This window comes from Triticum dicoccoides, chromosome 2A (assembly GCF_002162155.2).
Source record: "Triticum dicoccoides isolate Atlit2015 ecotype Zavitan chromosome 2A, WEW_v2.0, whole genome shotgun sequence".
Taxonomy (NCBI): Eukaryota; Viridiplantae; Streptophyta; class Magnoliopsida; order Poales; family Poaceae; genus Triticum; species Triticum dicoccoides.
In genome coordinates, this window is record NC_041382.1 from 712,114,798 (window position 1) to 712,132,304 (window position 17,507).

Consider the following 17,507-nt stretch of genomic DNA (forward strand, 5'->3'; position numbering starts at 1 on the left):
TGGGTGATAGTTGTTTGATCTTCCTGTAAAAAACAGAAACTTTTACGCTCATGAAATTAATTTTCATTTTCTACCATAGAGCGATAAAATACCTACTCCACTTGTAGTAGATCAATATACAAATTGCTCAGGCCGTCCTAATTTTTCAGAATTTTTGGAGTTAGAGAAGTATTCGAAAGTTACAGATTGTTCTGTTTTTGACAGATTCTATTTTTCGTGTGTTGTTTTCTTATTCTGCTGAATCTATGAGTAGTATCGAGGGGTATGAACCATAGAGAAGTTGGAATACAGTAGGTTTAACACCAATATAAATAAATAATGAGTTCATTACAGTACCTTAAAGTGGTGGTTTATTTTCTTATACTAACGGAGCTCAAGAGATTTTCTGTTGAAGTTTTGTGTTGTGAAGTTTTCAAGTTTTGGGGTAAAGATTTGATGGATTTTGGAATAAGGAGTGTCAAGAGTCTAAGCTTGGGGATGCCCAAGGAACCGAAAGGTAAAATTCAAGGACAACCAAAAGCCTAAGCTTGGGGATGCCCCGAAAGGCATCCCCTATTTCGTCTTCGTCTATCGGTAACTTTACTTGAGGCTATATTTTTATTCACCACATGATATGTGTTTTGCTTGGAGCGTCTTGTATTATTTGAGTCTTGGCATTTTATTTTACCACAATCACCCTTACTGTACACACCTTTGGGGAGAGACACGCATGAATCAGAATTTATTAGAATACTCTATGTGCTTCACTTATATCTTTTGAGCTAGATAATTTTGCTCTAGTGCTTCACTTATATCTTTTTAGAGCATGGTGGTGGTTTTATTTTATAGAAATTATTGATATCTCATGCTTTACTTATATTATCTTGAGAGTCTTTTATAATAGCATGGTAATTTGCTTTGGCTATAAAATTAGTCCTAATATGATGGGCATCCAAGATGGGTATAATAAAAACTTTCATATAAAGTGCATTGAATACTATGAGAAGTTGGATTCCTTATGATTGTTTTGAGATATGAAGATGGTGATATTAGAGTCATGCTAGTTGAGTAGTTGTGAATTTGAGAGATACTTGTGTTAAAGTTTGTGATTCCCGTAGCATTCACATATGGTGAACCGTTATGTGATGAAGTCGGAGCATGATTTATTTTTTGATTGTCTTCCTTATGAGTGGCGGTCAAGGACGAGCGATGGACTTTTCCTACCAATCTATCCCCCTAGGAGCATGCGCGTAGTTATTCGTTTCGATAACTAATAGATTTTTCCAATAAGTATGTGAGTTCTTTATGACTAATGTTGAGTCCATGGATTATACGCACTCTCACCCTTCCATCGTTGCTAGCCTCTCTAGTACCTCGCAACTTTCACCGGTACCGTAAACCCACCATTTACCTTCCTCAAAACAGCCACCATACCTACCTATTATGGCATTTCCATAGCCATTCCGAGATATATTGCCATGCAACTTTCCACCGTTCCGTTTATTCTGGCACGCTTCATCATTGTCATATTGCTTTGCATGATCATGTAGTTGACATCGTATTTGTGGAAAATCCACCTTCATAATTCTTTCATACATGTCACTCTTGATTCATTGCACATCCCAGTACACCGCCGGAGGCATTCACCTAGAGTCATATTTTGATCTAAGTATCGAGTTGTAATTCTTGAGTTCTAAGTAAATAAAACTATGATGGTCATCATTATTACAGCATTGTCCCATGTGAGGAAAGGATGATGGAGACTATCATTCCCCCACAAGTCGGGATGAGACTCCGGACAAAGAAAAAAAGTGGCCATAAAAAGGCCCAAATAAAAAAATGAGAGAAACAGAGAGAAGAGGCAATGCTACTATCCTTTTTCCACACTTGTGCTTCAAAGTAGCACCATGATCTTCATCATAGAGAGTCTCCTATGTTGTCACTTTCATATACTAGTGGGAATCTTTCATTATAGAACTTGGCTTGTATATTCCAAAGATGGGCTTCCTCAAAATAACCTAGGTCTTCGTGAGCAAGCGATTTGGATGCACACCCACTTAATTTCTTTTTGAACTTTCAGACACTTATAGCTCTAGTGCATCCGTTGCATGGAAATCCCTACTCACTCACATTGATATCTATTGATGGGCATCTCCATAGCCATCGATATGCCTAGTTGATGTGAGACTATCTTCTCCTTTTTGTCTTCTCCACAAGCACCATTCTATTCCACTTATAGTACTATCTCCATGGCTCACGCTCATGTATTGCGTGAAGATTGAAAAAGTTTGAGAACATTAAAAGTATGATACAATTGCTTGGCTTGTCATCGGGGTTGTACATGATTTAAATATTTTGTGTGATGAAGATAGAGCATAGCCAGACTATATGATTTTGTCGGGATAGCTTTCTTTGGCCATGTTATTTTGAGAAAACATGATTGCTTTATTAGTATGCTTGAAGTATTATTATTTTTATGCCAATATTAAACTTTTTTTTGAATCTTTCGGATCTGAACATTCATACCACAATAAAGAAAATTACATTGATAATTATGATAGGTAGCATTCCACATAAAAAAAACTGTTTTTATCATTTACCTACTCGAGGACGAGCAGGAATTAAGCTTGGGGATGCTTGATACGTCTCCAACGTATCTATAATTTTTTATTGTTTCATGCTATTATATTATCTGTTTTGGATGTTTAATGGGCTTTAATATGTTCTTTTATATTATTTTTGGAACTAACCTATTAACCAGAGGCCCAGTGCCGGTTTCTATTTTTTTGCCTATTTTAGAGTTTCGCAGAAAAGGAATACCAAACTGAGTCCAAATGTAATGAAACTTTCACGATAATTTTTCTTGGACCAAAAGCAATCCAAAAGACTTGGAGTCGAAGTCTGGAACTCCACGAGGCGGCCACGAGGCAGGAGGGCGCGCCCAGGGCGTAGGTGCGCCCCCATCCTCGTGGGCCCCTCGTAGCTCCACCGACGTACTTATTTCGCCTATATGTACTCTTATACCCTAGAAACATCGCAGAGAGCCACGAAACCACTTTTCCATCGCCGCAACCTTCTGTACCCGTGAGATCCTATCTTGCGGCCTTTTCCGGCGATCTGCCGGAGGGGGAATCGTTCACGGAGGGATTCTGCATCAACACCATAGCCTCTCCGATGAAGCGTGAGTAGTTTACCACAGACCTTCGGGTCCATAGTTATTAGATAGATGACTTCTTCTCTCTCTTTGATTCTCAATACAAAGTTCTCCTCGATGTCCTTGAAGATCTATTCGATGTAATACTCTTTTGCCGTGTGTTTGCCGAGATCCGATGAATTGTGGGTTTATGAACAAGATTATCTATGAATATTATTTGGTTCTTCTCTGAATTCTTATATGCATGATTTGATATCTCTGCAAGTCTCTTCGAATTATCGATTTAGTTTGGCCTACTAGATTGATCTTTCTTGCAATGGGAGAAGTGCTTAGCTTTGGGTTCAATCTTACGGTGTCCTTTTCCATTGACAGTAAGGGTAGTAAGGCACGTATTCTATTGTTGCCATCGAGGATAAAAGATGGGGTTTACATCATATTGCTTGAGTTTATCTCTCTACATCATGTCATCTTGCTTAATGTGGTATTATGTTCTTATGAACTTAATACTCTAGATGCATGCTGGATAGCAGTCGATGTGTGGAGTAATAATAGTAGATGCAGAATCGTTTTGATCTACTTGACACAGACGTGATGCCTATATTCATGATCATTGCCTTAGATATCTTCATAACTATGCGCTCTTCTATCAATTGCTCGACAGTAATTTGTTCATCCACCGTAATACATGCTATCTTGAGAGAAGCCACTAGTGAAACCTATGTCCCCCGGGTCTCTTTCTTATTATATTGCATCTCTTTTATTTACATCGCATCTCGTTTACTATTTTACAATCTTTACTTACCAATCTATGCAATAAAAATACTAAAAATATTTACTTTACTATCTTTATTAGATCTCACTTTTGCGAGTGACAGTGAAGGGATTGGCAACCCTTTTATCGCGTTGGTTGCAAGGTTCTTGATTGTTTGTGCAGGTACTAGGTGACTTGTGTGTTGTCTCCTACTGGATTGATACCTTGGTTCTCAAAACTGGGAGAAATACTTACACTACTTTGTTGCATCATCCTTTCCTCTTCAAAAGAAAACCAACACATGCTCAAGAGGTAGCACCGACCCCAACGCAGCCGCCCAACCCGAGTGATGATGCCATGACGACGCCCAGCACAGAAGCCACGCCGACGCCGAATAGCACGAGCACAGAAGTCGCGCCGATGCCGAACACACCTACGTCGGCCAGCCCCATGCCGGAGGAGCCCGTCGTTTGATGCATTCCTTTGTCTATGTGTCCTTCCTTTTGAACGCGGAACTTTCGAGTATGTTTGATCGCCGAACTTTGTGGCAGATCGCCGTTGACTGCCGAACTTGTGGCATTTTTTTGGCAGCGGGAAAAGACTGTTTTGAATTTATGTGCGTCTTGGGGCCGAAACCTGGGGGCGCAGCTGGGAACTGTATCGCCCCTAGAGCGAAAAAACCGCCGGCGCATGGGCCCAACCGCAATCGCCGGGTGCGCTGGGGGGCGAACGAGTGGAGATGCTCTTAGCACGACGACTTTCTAATTGTCTACTACAACAAGTTGTGTCCGACTCCGGCGATGGAGGGGCGATGACAGCGGCGCGCCTTCGACTCGTTGTGCTTGTAATCATCGCTAAGTGGTCTACGAATCTGGATGTAATTTTTATTTTTTCTGATGTTCGTTGTACTACCATGATTGAAGATGAATAGATCGAAAGTTTACGAGAAAAAAATTATTTCCCAAACCAACACACACAAAGGTCCAGCAAGTGGTACAAAGCAACGGGATGCTGCGGGAGATTCGCTCAGTTGCCAATCGGACGCGCGCGAGGCAGAGCGTGCTAATACTTGTATACTTGTCATTTGTCAGGGGTTTGTTAGGCGGGCGTGTTTGGTATGTTGTGTTTGCCAAAGCGCCGGTGATAGATGTATCTGCTCTATATAAGGCGCGCGTCCCTGCTATCGAGACGTGCGCTTCCCAACCATCTTCACATAGCGAGCCGCCGTTTGCCCAAGCACATCGCCGGTGATGGACTCTGCGCCTACGCTGTCGGTGCACGTCCTTGTGTTCCCTTGGCCACGGCAGGGACTCATCAACCCCATGCTCCACCTCGCCACGGCCCTCCTTGACGCCGGCGTCCACGTCACCTTCCTCCACACCGAGCACAACCTCTCCAGGATTGCCAGGGCGCCTCCGCCGCGCCTACGTTTGCTGTCTATCCCCGATGGCCTCCCCGACGACCACCCACGCCACTACATGGAGCTGATGGAGTCCATGTGCACGACCGGCAGCGCCGCGTACCGTGCCCTGCTCTTGTCATCGCTTCTGTCCGCCGACGATGTGCCGCCGGTGACATGCGTTGTCGCCGATGGCACCATGCCGTTCGCCACCGACATCGCCGACGAACTCGGCATCCCGGCGCTTGCCTTCTGCACATTCAGCGCGTGCAGCTCCCTGGCGTCCATGTCCATGCCTAAGGTCTTCGAGCTCGGCGAGAACCCCTTCCCTGCGGACGACCCAGTGTGTGGCGTTTTGGGGATGGAGGGCATTCTCCGGCGACGAGATCTTCCTCGTGGTCCTGGACTCTGTTCCACTGAGCAAGCAGGCGGCGGAGATCCCATGATACTCAAGATTGGCGAGGGCGTCGCTCATAGCTGCAAGGCACGTGCGCTGATAATCAACACCTCCGCGTCCATGGAGCGGCCAGCGCTCGCCCACATCGCGTCGCGCACACGCGACGTCTTCGCGGTAGGTCCACTCCATGCCAGCTCGAGGTCCGCGGCAAGCGCGAGCCTGTGGCGGGAGGACGACGGGTGCATGGCGTGGTTAGACGGCCACGGCGACCGGTCCGTCGTATACGTGAGCCTGGGGAGCATCGCCGTGATCTCGTACGAGCAGTTCACCGAGTTCCTCTCCGGCCTCGCAGCCACCGGGTACGCCTTCCTCTTGGTGCTTCGGCCGGGCATGGTCCAGATGGCTAGCTCAGCGCTACTTCGAGAAGCCGTCGCGGTGGCGCAAGCCGGCAAGGCCAATATAGTGGAGTGGGCTCCTCAGCTGGACGTGCTGCGGCACAGAGCGGTGGGCTGCTTCCTGACACACGCCGGTTGGAACTCCACGCTGGAATGCGCCGTCGAGGGCGTGCCGATGGTGTGCTGGCCCTTCTTCCTCGACCAACAGATGAACAGCCGTCTCGTGGGCGCCGTGTGGAGGACGGGGCTGGACATGAAGGACGTGTGCGACAGGGCTGTCGTCGAGAAGATGGTGAGGGAGGCCATGGTGTCCGGCGAGATCAAGGCAGCGGCCCAAGCCATGGCGGAGCAGTTGAGCCTGGACATCGCCGACGGGGGCTCATCGTCATCCGAGTTAGGGCGGCTCGTCCGCTTCATCAGAGAGCTCAGCATCAAGTCTGGTCCAGAGCCAAGAATTACTTAAGTGAAAATTAGTATGGCTGTTTCCAAGGGGGTGAAATGTGTCAAAAATTTCAAAATGGGGATAACAAGTGACCAAACTTGTACTTTGGGGGTAATCCATGTCAAAAGTGTCATCCTTGAGGGTAAAAAAATGGAATAAACTCTCAGCTTTTTGGTAAAAAAAATATTTCTTTACTATTTTTGTTTGCTCTGTCAAAAAAAATGCGGCAAGCTTTTTGGTAAACACTTAACCGTTCGTAATTTGGAAGTGCGCTATGTAATTATGTTGTCTTTATTGTTTTTGTTTATACCATTTCTTGGATATTATCATCATTGCCCAACCTTTTTCCATACAAGTGTTGTTAAAATATGGATTGTTCTAGTGGAAACGGCTAGAAAATCTATGTCTCTTGCGAAGGAAAAATGTGTCCAAGATGAGAACCAATCATGCACTATAAAGCGATACCTTGCATAGTAGGTCTATTTGTTGCGAAAATTCATTATGAGTTATATACTACTATATGATACTATTATCTAGACCACTCGAATATTATGCGACGTATTGCGCTGCCTTCTTTATGCTCGAGATTGCACAGTGCTAGCCTTGTTTGTTTGTTGTCATTAATGAGACCCAATCGTTTTCGTCCTCTACGGTCTCCCTCGCTATAGTCTTTTTTCCTAGACTGTCTTACTGTTGCACATGGCTGGCCAACATGTTTACGTCTCATTAGTGACTTGGTGGGCTAGTCGTATCTTGGAAGAGCAAGTATAATAAGGTGACATAAGCGGGCTGTAAGGATCTAAATACTATATCTTTGCTAACTTAGAAAAGAGAGAAAAGAAGAGAGAAGAGAAGCGGGTTGTAGACTTACAGCCGGCTGTAGCACGTGTTTCAAGAACTTATGTGAGAATGTATGGTGGGCCATATGATAAAAAAATAATATTTTCTTGTAGCCCACTATTATACGTGTTGGCTATTATATTGGCTATAGATGACATGACAAGATGTTATAGCCAGCAACATGCTATATTATTAACCATGCTCGAAGCCACCTTCTCCCTTATTTATTTTGCCTTTTTTCACCTCCCCGTGTACTCGTCCCCTTCCTCCAGTCCCCTTCCCGTTAAAAAAAGCTTGAACTATCTGTCTTTCAATTTATTTAAACAGCTACTGAGCTACACACATTATCTCTAAAGTGGCTACTTTGTGTAGGACATCGGGATACCGATTGCCAGTTCCCAATGTTTCAAACAGGATTAGGGAAGCATGTTGCTGTGAGCTGGAGCTCAGTTCAGAAGGCAAGGGCAGTATTGGAGGAAAGAAAAAATTAAAACAACTGGTACATAAACATACGGGCTTATTGTTTATTTGTCCAAAGTTAGTGCAGAAGATCAGCATTTTTCTTTGTATTCTTTGAGATTCAGGACGTGGAGATACCAGTGATTGTGCCACAACTCTTCCGACTGAAACGCCAACGTATGTTTTGATGAGCAGCAGTTTGACCGTGAGCCGTAGAGGTGTTACTCCGAAGGAAGATAGTGCAATGCAAGGTACTTGATTTTCTCAAGTTGACTATAAAAGAGAGAAGTCCACATTTTAATCCTGAACTAACCAATCAGTTTGATTTACAACCCTCATGTTTAAAACCGGTCGAATTGCACCCTCAACTTGTCACATAGTTCAAAATACAACCCTTGACTCGGTTTTGGTCAGGTCAACCGGTTTTGACTGAGTCAAATATGACTAAGCACGCCAGCTCACAAAAAAAAGGAAGAGCTTCCTTAAGAGGGCATCTGCAGTTCTGGAGCCAATGAATATTGCAAAGGAATTGGAAGGTAAATTGCTCTCTAAACACACATCACGGTTTAGTAACAAGTGTGCTTAAGAATGCTTAAGCACCTTCTCTAGCTATCTATCTTGACTTGTCCAAATTCTTTCTTGCTATATCACAAAAACTTGAACAAGTCTCTTTCGGACCCTCCGGGTGAGGAACCCTTGGAGCCACCGATCCGACTAGCACTAACCTCCAAAACCTTCTAAGTGATTTTCGGACAGACCAATTCATAACCATCCGGTCTCATGGAAACCACTTGGACTGATCTGATTTTCTATCTCGGAGATACCGACTTGAAATTCCCAGCGTCACCGAGTTGTAGTGCTCATAACAGTTACTCATCTCGGTGCCACCGATGTGGTTCGCTCGGTCTCACCGACAGCTCACGGGTATATATGTATCGCGCGGACCGTACGTTGAAATTCCTCAACTGTCACGACTCCCCGCAACCCGTTGCGCCATCGCACGTGGTCCCTGGATCATCTACTGGTCTCCATTGCGCCCTCGCCGCCGTAAAGGATCTCCACCGAGGATTTGATCACGTAGTGCTTCAAACCTCTAATTATATGCACTAGAGTACTTGCGCCCGCAAATTTCCCACGGATTGAAATTTCTATTTCAAGCAAAATTTTGTAGAAGTAGATTTGAGCGGAAAAAATCAGGGTTAGGTTTGCGCAGAGATCATCTCGGACAGACCGAACAGAGAGAATCAGACTCACCGATTTGGCCTCAGACCATTGCACATTGTACGTCTCGGTGCCACTGAGTGGTACACATCGGTGGATCCAAGTCTAAGGTTTTTGTAGAACCCTAGCTTGTCGAAGAGACCGAAACACACCTCGGTCTGACAGAGTCTGTGTGGCCAACTCTCTGTTATAGCTTCGGTGCTACCGAAATTATCCACTCGGACTCTCCGAAATCATCTATGTGAAAACCTAAAACTGAAATTTTTACTAAAAATTTTGCAAAAATATTGTGTTTTTGTGATGCTCATTCATTCCACTCTACCCCATCTACTTCAGAGGTGCAGGTTTCAGTATGTCAGCCTCCAGTGACAGCTAGAACAGGTCAAAGGAGCAGGCTGATCTCAATGCAGGCTCTAGTCCTGAAGGGAGTTACTATGAAGGAGTCAAGAGTTCTCCAAAGCTGCCACCAGGTCCAAGAAGAAGGAAAATTCAGATGATGATTATGAGGACTTTGTTGCTGAAGAAGCAACATCAAAGCCCAAGAAAGTTGTGCTTGCCAAAGAGTATGGTACTGGTACTATCACCAGGGATTTTGAAAGTTGGAGTTTTTGAATCTTTTCATGGGGACTTAAAACACTTGGGTACCCTTGGCTTTCATCCAAGTGCCTCATCTCCCTCTCTAAGCATCATTTTCTCTCTGGTTCACCTCATAATAATATTTGAAATATTTTTCTTTAATGAAAAATATTCATTTCCTTCCCTTAAACCCTAGCTAGATCAATGTCATCCAAAGAAACCTCAATTTTTCATGCCCACAAAAATATGAGAAAAATCACAAATATTCTTTGAACCCTAGGGCAACTTCCTGAGCAAAAATATTGCACCACTTTTTGGAATATTTTTTCTACAGAAAATATTTTCCTGTTCCGGACAGAAATGGTGGTTTCTATAGCAACTACCATTTTACTTACTCAAATGAGGCTGATTTTTCTTGTGCGTCATCACCTTAGTAGATGATTTCTAGCCTCCAAAACACAGCCCCAAACTCCCAGCCGTTTGACCTCACTGATCAGAAACTTACTTGGCTTGTAAAATCTTTTCTACTACGTCTGGATCCAAACCAAAGTGTGGTAAACTTTAAAACTACCACGAACAACAAGCCAGACATGAACTTTGGACGTAGGCCGGCCTGAGGGCAAAGTTCACATGGTGACCACGTGTGTACACGATGCCAGCCAGCGTGTCGACGCGCTCTGGTTGCCGCCGAGCGCTCTGTTTCGCGCGTGCTCGCTTCCCCGAGTGCCAAAGCGTGCCAAACCTCGCCACCATCTTCGTCCAAACCCCCTTAACTCTCCCCTGGCACTCGCCGACGCCGGAGCTCGCCGCAGCGAGCACGGGCACGGTCCGGCCAACATAACAGTGCGGTGTGCACTGTGCTCGTCGCCTTCTCCTCGATCATGTACTCGTCCCCGTTCGCCCATAGTCCCCGCGTGAGCTGTGTCGCCTTCTCCCCCTCTCACTGACGCTGCTCATCGTCAGGCGCCGTGTCCAGGTGTCGACAGCAGAGCCCGATCCCCTCCTCGTTGCTCGCCTATAAATGGAGCCACCCCCAGCCTCCTCGAGCACCATCCTCCACTCCCACACACCCCGCAACACCGTAGGAAACCGTAGCCCGGCCGGGCAGGCCACGGGCCGCCGTCCCCGAGATCGAGCTCACCGGCGATCCTCTCGGGTCGCCACGGTAGCTCTAGCCCCTCCCAGGCCTGGGCAATCCTTCCAGGGCCTCCGCCACTCTCCGGTGATGCTGTTCCGCCTGGTTGAAGCCCCTGGAGTCACCGCTGTTCACCATCGTCTTCATATCCGGTGACCTCCGCTCTTTGCCTCCACTTGCGAGGTCGATTCCGACGCTGTCCGACCACCCCTAGCTACGCTACGGGTATGGGCAGGTTCGCCTCCATCCCCTCTCTCTATCCCTCCCTCTCGTTTTGGCCAAGGAGCCCTCATCGCCGGCGTGAGCTCTGGCGAAGCCGTACCCTCCTCTGTTCCCTTCTCCCTCTTCCCCCACCTGACTAGTGGGGCCCGCTAGTCAGCCACTCAGTACGCGCGCAAAGCGGTACGAGTGGTGGCGCCCCGAGGCTTTACGCCTTTGACCTCACCCCCTGTCTGTTTTATTTAAATTCAAATTTCATTTATATCTAGAGAGATTCAAACAGCTATAACTCTTCAACCATACGTCCAACTGAATTGATTCTTTTTGCATTGTGTTCTTTGCAAAGAAATCTAGCAGCTCACCAAAAATGGGATTTTTCCCTGCTGTCTAGATTTTCTGGTGATTTTCATAAGGGTTCTTGATACTTTCTTTTTGTGTTTAAATGTATTTTCAGAGAGTGAAGCTTGTCTTGAGGAACACCAGAGGGCTTGTGAGCCTCATCTGCACTAAGGCAAGCCACAACAACATTTTCATGATGCCACTTCAATATTTGCGATATTTTTCTACTTGAATGAATGATTTAATCCATGCATTTAAATCATTATCATTAGGTTATTTATATTATGTTAGTGTTTGTTTAATTTTACATGCTTATGTTATCAGAAAGTTTGTAGCTACTAAGTGGTTATAGGAACTAGAATTAATCTTTGCTGTGATAGAAATAATATGGTTATGGATATAAGTAATTTATTAGAACTATTTTCTTGCATGAGAAAAATGGTAAAATTTGTTAGAAAAGATTTTGTTTAATGTGAGTTTAATCCTAACTAGAGATGTATGAGGTGTTGTTGATGTTTATGCTTAGTGTGGATTTAGTTGACTCAGTCATTTCCGTTAATATGTGGTGCATATGTTAGTGATTGCATTTCATGGCATACTATGACACCTGTTATTTTCAATTTAAGTTGAACCTGATAATAATACAACTTAAATTTATCGTTGACCGAGTCATGGTGCCACTGAATCGAGTTTTTCCCAGTGCAACCACATTTGCCTGTATGGGAAGGCCTTTATTCGGTCCGTTGTCATGCCTCTGGTCGGTGCCTCCAACTAGGGAAGGTTATGGGCGTGCGGTACCCTGGCCTGATAAGCAGACATAACCTTGTGAGCCCATTGTTGAGATTTTTGGTACCGGTCCCCGTGAGGGACGTTGGCGACGACGGTGGTCGTTGTATCTTTGGTAGACACGGGGCCACCCAGGACTAGCCCAGTTGGGGAGTGGGTCGGAGTGGCCAAGAGAGTGTCATGGCAATGGAGGGGTTTTGTCAGAATGTCGTTGGTGCACCGGAATGGGAGTACGAGGCCATGGGTTCCGTGGTGTGGGTACAGTGCGCTACCTCTGCAGAGTGTATTAATCTATCGATAGCCGAGTCCACGGTTACGGACACCTCGAAAGTAGGTCACACCATGGGTCAACATTTAATTAATCTGGCACACTAAGTCATGAACTTTGCACCGTTGAGGATGTCGGGAAGGTCATCCTGTCGATTGAGACCAAGTGTTTGGTCGTGGTTGTGATCGCAGAAGGATCACTATTTGAGACCAAATATTGGTCATGGCTGTGGTCACCGGAATGATCACGAAGTATCCATAGTTAAGATCATGTGGTTGGTACATTTTTGATCCAGAAGCGATCACCATGGTAAGCTAGTCTGAGGGACTGTGCTCATAAGAGCGCGATCACATCATGTTGGTTACATTGTTGCATTACTAATAATTGGTTGATTATCATGATATTGTTTGTCATTATGTTTATGCTGGTTGTGAGCTTGCAAGTACATTCAATGTACTGACCTGGCATGTCATGCCAGATTTCAGGAAAGTCTCGTGGAAAGGAGTGCTGCTCGAGTCTAGATCGTGTCCACATCGGTGTCCTTGTGCTATGGAGTCCGCTACGACGTTGTTCCGCTGCCGCGTAGTTGCTATGATCGAGACCCTTTTATGTTCACGAAATAATGTACATATTATTCAGCCACACCGGGTGTGCCGCTTGGCCTCGCTACCTGTTGTAATGTAAACTTTGAGCCGCTAGTATCAATAAAGCGGTTTTCTGTACCAAGATGTTGTGTGTTGCTAGAAGACATGGTCTCTGGGATGGCAATGCAAGGTAAACCGGTCGCTCTGAGCCGGGGTGCCACAAGTAGGCACCAAGAGGAATAGAGGAAGAGGACTGTATATGTTATTGGCAGAAGACCTTCCATGTATGAGGATCCAGATGATCATGAGGAAGAAGAGGAGGAGGAACCAACTGCTAATCCACCCCCAACTAAGCAGCCCAAGCTTATGGCTGATGCTATGAAGAGTGGAGCCCCCTCCAAGCCTAAACCTAAGGCTCCAACCTCCAAGCCCAAGAAAGCTGCCGCATCCAAGCCAAAAGGCAAGACTACCAGAAACATCTCTACTGCTGAGAAGAATAAGGCCCCAGTGCCTGAGAGAGAGGAAGAAGAAGATGCCCCAGTGCTCATGAAACTTAGACCCAGATTGCGTGAACATAATTATGCTCATCCAGTTGCTGAAAATATGAAGAAGAGGAAAGACAAAGGTCTCAGGAAATGGAGGGAAGCTGATCCATACTCCACCAGAAGGAAGACAGTTGTTGATTATCGCTTCCACAACAAACAACAACAAGATTTCTATGAGACAGTGATGCTTTATAAGAAGCCCATAGTCAGTGACATGAAGTGTGTGGACTGGAAGTACATTAATCCTCATGACACTACTGCAGGTTGTTGCTAACGCGACACTACGATCAGAGGCCCTTCGATGAAACTGTGTGCGATGTCATAATCGCAAACGGTGGTGTAAAATAACCGTAAAAAAGGTGCAAAACATTTGCGATGGAGGATGCATCAAACACGGTTCAAATTTTAGTTGCGTGTGCGATGCAGGGCATACGGTTCATCTCAATTAACTGTTTGCGATGAGGAGGAACAAAAGGAACGGGCAGCCATATGAAGGTGTGTGCAATATACAGCATACGGTTCACTCAGATGAACTGTTTGTGATTAGGCAACACAAAAGAAACGGGCAGCCAGATGAAGGTGTGTGCGATATATGGCATGCGGTTCACTCGGATGAACTGTTTGCGTTGAGACAAGAAAACAGAAACGGTTCAATATAACAAGATGTGTGTGATACGCGGCAAACAGGTTTGTAATCAGAAATGTGTGCGAAGACCGATAATAACACAAACGGTTGCTTCTAATAAGATATATGTGATATGCTCTGTCTACACAACATCTATTGGCCATTGGGGGACGGACAGCTATCCGGATAGGCCATAAGGATGCGAAGAAGCATGCTATCAGCAAGGACTAGCTGTTCCATCAGTAGCTCATGTAAGAGAACTCTCAAGTTAAGTGTGCTCAGGCTGGAGCAGCCATCAGATGGGTGACTGGATGGGAAGTTGTGTTGATGTTAAATTAACTGATAGGATGGGTCATATCTGTCAAATTAAATGACTGATACGACCCATCCCATGAGTTAATTTAACCTCGAGGTCCTTGTTTTTTATTTTTTTATTTTTTAACACATGTTAAAGAAGGTCTACCGCATTACTTTTTGATAATGTGCGATGCGTTGCATACAGTTGATCCATCCGACCTGTTTGTGATGGAATAGGCCGTGTGTGTTGTGGGTAAACGCTTGCTAGTATTCAACCGTTTGCGATTGATAAATTCATCACCGATGGATTTCCTAGTGTGGTCCGTGTTCATATGATTATCATCTACTTCTTGTGCTAGCTCGATGCTCCTTCTATGCTAAGTTTCCATTAATTGATGGCGTTTTATGAACACGCCACCGTTTCCCACCATTTCCTCACCTGTTTCTCGCCACCCAGCGATATTGCGCATAGGTGGAGCGCGACGCATGGAGGCGACAAGCACAGCATATAGCACATCCACCTTTTCCAAGCATGCCAACCCACCAAAGCGTCGCCTCTACCATCAACCTCATCACCGAGGAAAACAAGAAGGCGCCACGGCCCATCGAGGCCGAGGCGCTCCCCGGCAATGTGACAGACGACGCCGTAATGCGCATCATTGCCAGGGTTGAGCAGACCTTTGGTGCATGGAGCTTGAGCGCCGCGGATCAAGATAGGCATGTCAGCGCCAACAGGCTATAGCTCGCCGCACAACATGATCGATGGTGCGCCGCAGAGCAAGCTAGGCGTGTCCGCGCTGATAGGCTGCGGCTCGCCGCACGGCGAGACCGTTGGAGCACCGCAGAGCGAGAGGCATGGCGCACTTCACAGCAAGAGCGGATCCATCGGTGCTTGCCTGCTGTCGACATGACTTCGCAGCTGGGCACACGTCCCGTCAGTACCCCCATTCCTCTCCAGGAGTGGGCAGAGACCCTCAGTGTCGTACTTGCACCAGAGGCCGACCGCGCCGTACTTGCACCGGACGCCCTCCGCGCCGTTCGCATGGGTGCCACCGTTCGCCTTGTCCGTGGCCCGCTGGATGCCAACGCGCTGGTCCATAGGCTCGACCGCCTCCTTGGCCCAGGTGTCCACTTGGGCGCAGTAGAGGAACATGTCTGTCGCATCCTCGAGCTGGTGATCTCCAATGAAATAGCCAACTTGGAGCTCGAGATCGCGCTCCAGATGTACCTCGAGTTGTCGACCGCTTGGACGAACGCCTGCACGAGTTCAGGCAGAGTCAAGAGTTACCGTAGGCAAGGGCTGTTGGTCATGGTCTCATGGACGCGTTTTATTTTGTTGAGTCATTTCGACGTGGATAGTTATGTATTCACAGGAATCATACTATTGCTCTGTTTTAATGTGTGTACTCTATTTTCATTCTTATATGTTCTGTTTTAATGTGTGTATACGTTTTCTATTCTATATATGTGGATGATAATAGCTAGATTCAAATTAGTATACAAAAATAGATAGAAAATAGAATTCATAATATACAAATATATACATAAACACTATTGTGATCACGGGATCAGAATAATATTCTGATCACAACCTGACCTGCCCCGCTAGTAGTACGTTGAACTTCCCTGTGAACTAGGTTGAACTTCCGCCAACATTGCCCAAATGGGGCTTGCGATATACCGTTGGAAAGCTATGGACACCAATATCATGACCCAACTTAAATTTTTGGCAAAATATAAGCGGTTTAAGAGCAGTTTTGAAAACCGTTTTTTCTTTGCACAAAAAATGTGAATCGTATTTTCGATCGCATTTCTAAACCGTTTATCAGAATGAGGCATATAATATGGCGTTGGAAAGCTGCTGCAAAACCGCTCCTTCCACATGTTGGAAGTTTTCTCTAATTCCCTATGGTTAAAGAGTAATTTGAAAAACGTAAAATTTCGTAAACCGAACAGCTGAGTTCGTATTTTCTATGTCATTTCCAAACGGTAATCCAATGGAGGCATATGATATGGCGTTGGAAAGCTTATGAAAATGCGCTACTTTTTCATCTTCAAAGTTCTTTTTCTAATTTTGAATGGTTTAAGAATAATTTAGAAAATGGTCCAAGTCCTACCAAGTTCGTATTTTCGATCTAATTTTTTAACTGTGCGTCCGAATGCAGCAAATGATATGGCGTTGGAAAGCTTGAACAAATGCGAAACTTTTTGGTATGTATTGTTTCTCCTAATTCTTTACGGTTTTAAGTCAGTTTCGAAAATTGCGAAAAACATATTTTCTCTGTAATTTCTACAAACTTTATCGGAATGGGGCAAATAATATACCGCTGAAAAGCTACGAAAAATGCTAAACTTTTTCATGCTGATGGTTTCTCTGATTCCTAGCCGTTTTCAAGTAATTTCGAAAATGGCGAGATCATGCGTTCTGCCTTTATTGCGAAACAGATTCTTCAAAAATGCACCGCATGAAGAACCTGAACTTCTCGGCGCGTGTACCTGAACTTCACTCTGTTTTTCACGTGATTTTTTTGCTCGTAGGTCTCCATCCACTGCTCGTAACTCTCCATCCACTCACCGGAATTGAGCAAGTGATATACCAGTGGAAAGCTGCTGTAAGCACATAACTTTTCCGTGTTGATCGTTTTTAAATACTCGCGACAATTTTAAAAGTTTTTCATCTCAAATTCATTCACTATAGTAGTCGAACTTCCTGTTGTTTTCATGTTGAACTTCCGTGACGTATTTTCGTTTGTAATTTTCTCATCCATTTCGTCAATGTGTACACAAATGTTATTCTTTTTGTACAAATCTCTCTCAGAATAATTTTTTAACTTTCTCCAACAAAGGACTTGAACTTATAATAACAAAACTTTTTGCCTTTGCTTTTTTATTCTTTTTTAATACAAAATGCACACCGTGTATTACATGAACTTCTAGCAGTTATCAACCTGAACTTCTCTCGGTTACATGAAAATATTTGAGTTTTTACGAATTTTTAATCTTATTTTTCTTAATCATTTTTAATGAATTTTGAAGCACTCTATTTTTAATAGTTGAACTTCTTGTTATTTTATTTTTGAACTTCTTGTTTCCATT

General features: G+C 44.9%; 1 protein-coding gene across 1 annotated transcript; it reads left to right on the forward strand.

Moving 5' to 3' along the window:
• The first annotated feature begins 5,134 nt into the window (after positions 1–5,134).
• LOC119352000 (myricetin 3-O-rhamnoside 1,2-glucosyltransferase UGT709G2-like) lies at positions 5,135–6,542 on the forward strand. Its single transcript, XM_037618758.1, has one exon. It carries the CDS (start codon positions 5,135–5,137, stop codon positions 6,536–6,538), a length of 1,404 nt encoding a protein of 467 aa, XP_037474655.1. The 3' UTR covers positions 6,539–6,542.
• The last annotated feature ends 10,965 nt before the right edge of the window (positions 6,543–17,507 follow it).

Excerpts from the sequence above, each read along its gene's own strand:
- LOC119352000 (XM_037618758.1), top strand. The coding sequence starts at position 5,135 with ATGGACTCTGCGCCTACGCTGTCGGTGCACGTCCTTGTGTTCCCTTGG.